The following is a 3565-nucleotide window of genomic DNA, read 5'->3' as shown; positions in this document are numbered from 1 at the left end:
TAGCATGGGCAAATATTTAATTCGATTTTTGTTCAATTACAAGGAGCTACAAATGAATGTTGAAGACTTACGTTGGGAGTGGGAAGGAGGACGGGTGCTGGCGGGGGAAGCGGTCGATGGCAATATCTACCAGACGCGACATGGGGATAGAGTGCGGGGTGACGCCCGCGGCGCCGGAGAAGGTGGCGTAGTTCTCCAGCTCCGAGACGGAGTCAGCCAGGCGATACAAGAGCGAACGGAGGCGCAACGCTTGGAAAACGGGGAGGAAGGTGGTAGGATGGTGCTCTGCCAGCGCCAACGCCAGCTCCACCGCGTAGCGCCGCAGCCGTGGCAGCGCTGTCATGGGGCGTGGATGCCTCTCCAGCAGCCTTGCCAGCTTTCCTGCCAGCACCTCTGCTGTCACGCCTTCCTCCTCCATCATCTCAGTCAGCTCCGACTCCCCCACCTTCCCCACCGCCACCGCCACCAGCCCCACTGCCGCCTCTTGCGCCCTTCCACCCCTCTCCACCGCCAGCCGCATCGCCTTCCTCACCACCATTCCCACCTTCTTCTTGCACTCGTGATCCTCCGAATAAGCGCACAAGCTCCTCAATATACACATCGCCAAATCCCCCACCTCCCAGTCCCCCACCATCTCCATCAGCGCCACCACCACCTCCCTCTCGCCCCCTCTTCTGCTCTTCCCCTCTTCCTCCTCTTCCCAACCCTCTTCCACCACCGCTCCTCCCTGCCTTACCTTCAACCTCAGCATCCTCATGCAGTTCTCCCTGCTCTTCAGTGCCAGCAATGCCAGCGCCTCCCCCGCCTTCTGCATCAGCCCCTTCTGCCTGCTGTCCCCGTCCACCCTCTCCTTCATCAGCAGAGCAAACAGTGTCCGCATCACTCCGCCCGTCTGCCCGATCATCTCTCGCACAGCATCATCCATCGCGAGGCTGCACAGGATCTCGGTCGCCACATCCTGTAGCATCATGTGTGCCTGGCCATACTCTAAGATGATCCTCAGATTAGAGATGGTGTACACTATCCTCGCAATCTCTTCTCTGAGCATTTTGCCAGAAGAGCCAGATGCGGAAGCAAGGAGATTTAGGAGCTCAAGCGATTTCTTCACAATGAGGATTTTGTGCTCTGGCTCTTCCGCATTGCAAAGCATTGTGGGGTTGGTGTCGATGAAGCTGACGAGGCGAGAGAGGAGGCCCCGGGTGACACCGATCTTGGCGCAGATGAGGGGGTCCTTGGCGAGGTTCTTGAGGATACGGAGCCCGACAATGTGCGTTTCAATGTGCTTGAGACCAAGCGGCTCCGCCGCACCCCCGCGTGTGTAATCAGCTGCACTATCGTCGTTGGCGTCGCGAGCAAGGAGAGTGAAGATGCTTTCGATGGAGCTGGAGATAGCAGCGACACGGCTGCTGTATTGATCATACTTCACCAGCTTGCTCAGTAGGTCTGCTGCGGCTTTGCGCACCTCATGCTCGATCGGATTCTTCCATGTTACCATCTCCAACAGTCGTTCGACCGCTCCCTGCTTCACCCCAATGCTGCGCAGCGTCTCTTCTGCAAATTCATCCTTCAAAGTGAAGGTCCGCAGTAATCGCAATCCACCCAGCTGCTCCCCTGGTATGTCCGACTGCAGCCATGTAAGAGCATAATCTACCATATCCATCTTCAATCCCTCAAAAATGCTCTCATTCAGGCACTTGCTGTACACATCATAGAAGAAGCGCCTTGTGGTGCCCAAGTCCTGGCTCTGTAAGCCGCACATCTCATTCACGTGGACCAGAATTTTCGTGGCAGAGATCTGGAATTGCCAGTAGCTACGCTCGAGCAGGAAAACGAGCGCCTCAAAGGCTGCCATGCTGTAGAAGATGAAGAGCGCGGCCGAGTGGTTGTTTACTGTGTCCACCTCATTCTCGCGTGTGAAGTCGTGCAAGCGGAGGCGGTAGACAGAGAGCGCGGTGGCGACGCAGGCGGAGATGAGCTGCATCCAATACAAAAGTCTGCTGATGTGCTTGGCGCGGAAAATCCAGTCCAAGAAAGGGACAATGGGCACGCGAGAGACAGACCATGTTCTCTGGAGATGGTGCTCGCCGCGTTCCCCATTGCGATTCTGTGCCTGTGCACCAGGCAGCGGGCTTTCGAGGGCCTGAAGCTTATGATCGGCCTCATCGTGCCCCGTCGTGAGCGTTGAGACGATCTTGCGAGTGCTTCGGAAGAAGACATCAGAGCTCCGCTGATAAGCCCGCACAAACAGACTTCCCCCAGCAGTGCCTGCATCCTGATGCTGCCATTCGAGCTCATGACTGCGGCTGAAGATCCTGGCTCCTTCTATGACAAGAATCACGGTAACACACCAGAAATCGATTTCCTTGAGGGTGATGGCGAACCCCCCAAGCAATACCACAGTCGCCCATATGAAGGACAACGTGCCTACGTTGCTGGCGATCTTTTCGAGCACGGCCAGCCGCATGGCGAAGAGTGTGAGCACCTTTTCGGGCGCCGCCCGCCGCTCCTGCTCGCGCTTCTGTCTGCGAGTGCTCCTCTTAGGGTCCGGGGTCTCGCCTCTGCTGCTTGGAGGAGTAATGGGGATACCTGACAACATGGAGCTCATGCCACCGGAGCCCCGGCGTCCAATGGCCGCAGAAGGGCCGCTCACATTAGGGGCAAAAGGGGAGAAATGGGCGCGGACGCTGCCGCCATCGGTGCCACTGCCAGGAGTGTCGGCAATTTCGAGTGCAACGCTTTCTGAATGAGGCTCTGCTCCAGCCTTTTCCGATGAAGGCTTGCGGCCAGGCCATGGGAACTGAGGAGGCATGGGAGAGAGAGGGAGGAGATGGTTGTGGGTGCTCCGCTCACACACACAAGAAGCGGTTGAGCATCAATGGAGTGCTGTCCTGTAGTAACACACTGCGTGATGGAACACAAGGCTATGTCTGCAAGCATTGGCTGAGGGAGATGATGCGTCCAAGCTGTGTATGCATGTCTAGCAAGCAAATGCAAGGAGGAGGCTGGCCGCTGCGGCATTGGCCCCCACCTTCAAATTACCCGCTTGACCACGGCAATGTGACGGCATCCTTTCCATTATTTCTTTTGGATTGAGACTCAAGAGCACGGCGGCACGCTATCAGCTATTGCATACAAATATGGCCTCGCAGCCCCGCTTTGCACCAGTTGCTTGATTCAAACGACTTTAAGCTATGGCGACCTTCATGACCCACATTGACTCAGACATGGGGCCTCTTTTTATGCTGGCCACTCTTCTGTCTCCTCTTCCATGTTATCCAAGCCGAGCCTGCGACCCACAAAAAACGAGCTCAAACACAGCTGTGTCACGCTCTCCATATAGAGCACTCAAACCCCAAGGTTGAGAATCTCAACCAATTTCATGACAGTGATGACGCTCTTCCTTTAACAATTTTACTATTGATAACAATGACAAAAGTACGAGTGTGGGTAACAGCTTTCGCTTCTCAACTTCTTTTTGGCACATGCACGCTGCTTTCCTCCTAGTTGGCACATGCTCTTTGATCTCGTCGACTCAATTTGTAGAAAGAGATTCTTCCTTCAAAGT

General features: G+C 55.7%; 1 protein-coding gene across 1 annotated transcript; it reads right to left on the bottom strand.

Annotated features, from left to right (window-relative positions):
- LOC147462080 (uncharacterized) lies at window positions 1-3323 on the bottom strand. Its single transcript, XM_086509526.1, has one exon. It carries the CDS (start codon window positions 2807-2809, stop codon window positions 68-70), a length of 2742 nt encoding a protein of 913 aa, XP_086365652.1. The 5' UTR covers window positions 2810-3323; the 3' UTR covers window positions 1-67.
- Between the last annotated feature and the right edge of the window lie 242 nt (window positions 3324-3565).

This window comes from Adiantum capillus-veneris, chromosome 3 (assembly GCF_014529385.1).
Source record: "Adiantum capillus-veneris isolate H3 chromosome 3, ASM1452938v2, whole genome shotgun sequence".
Lineage (NCBI taxonomy): Eukaryota > Viridiplantae > Streptophyta > Polypodiopsida > Polypodiales > Pteridaceae > Adiantum > Adiantum capillus-veneris.
Note: the sequence above shows the minus strand (reverse complement) of the source record. Positions and strands in the feature narration are given on the sequence as shown.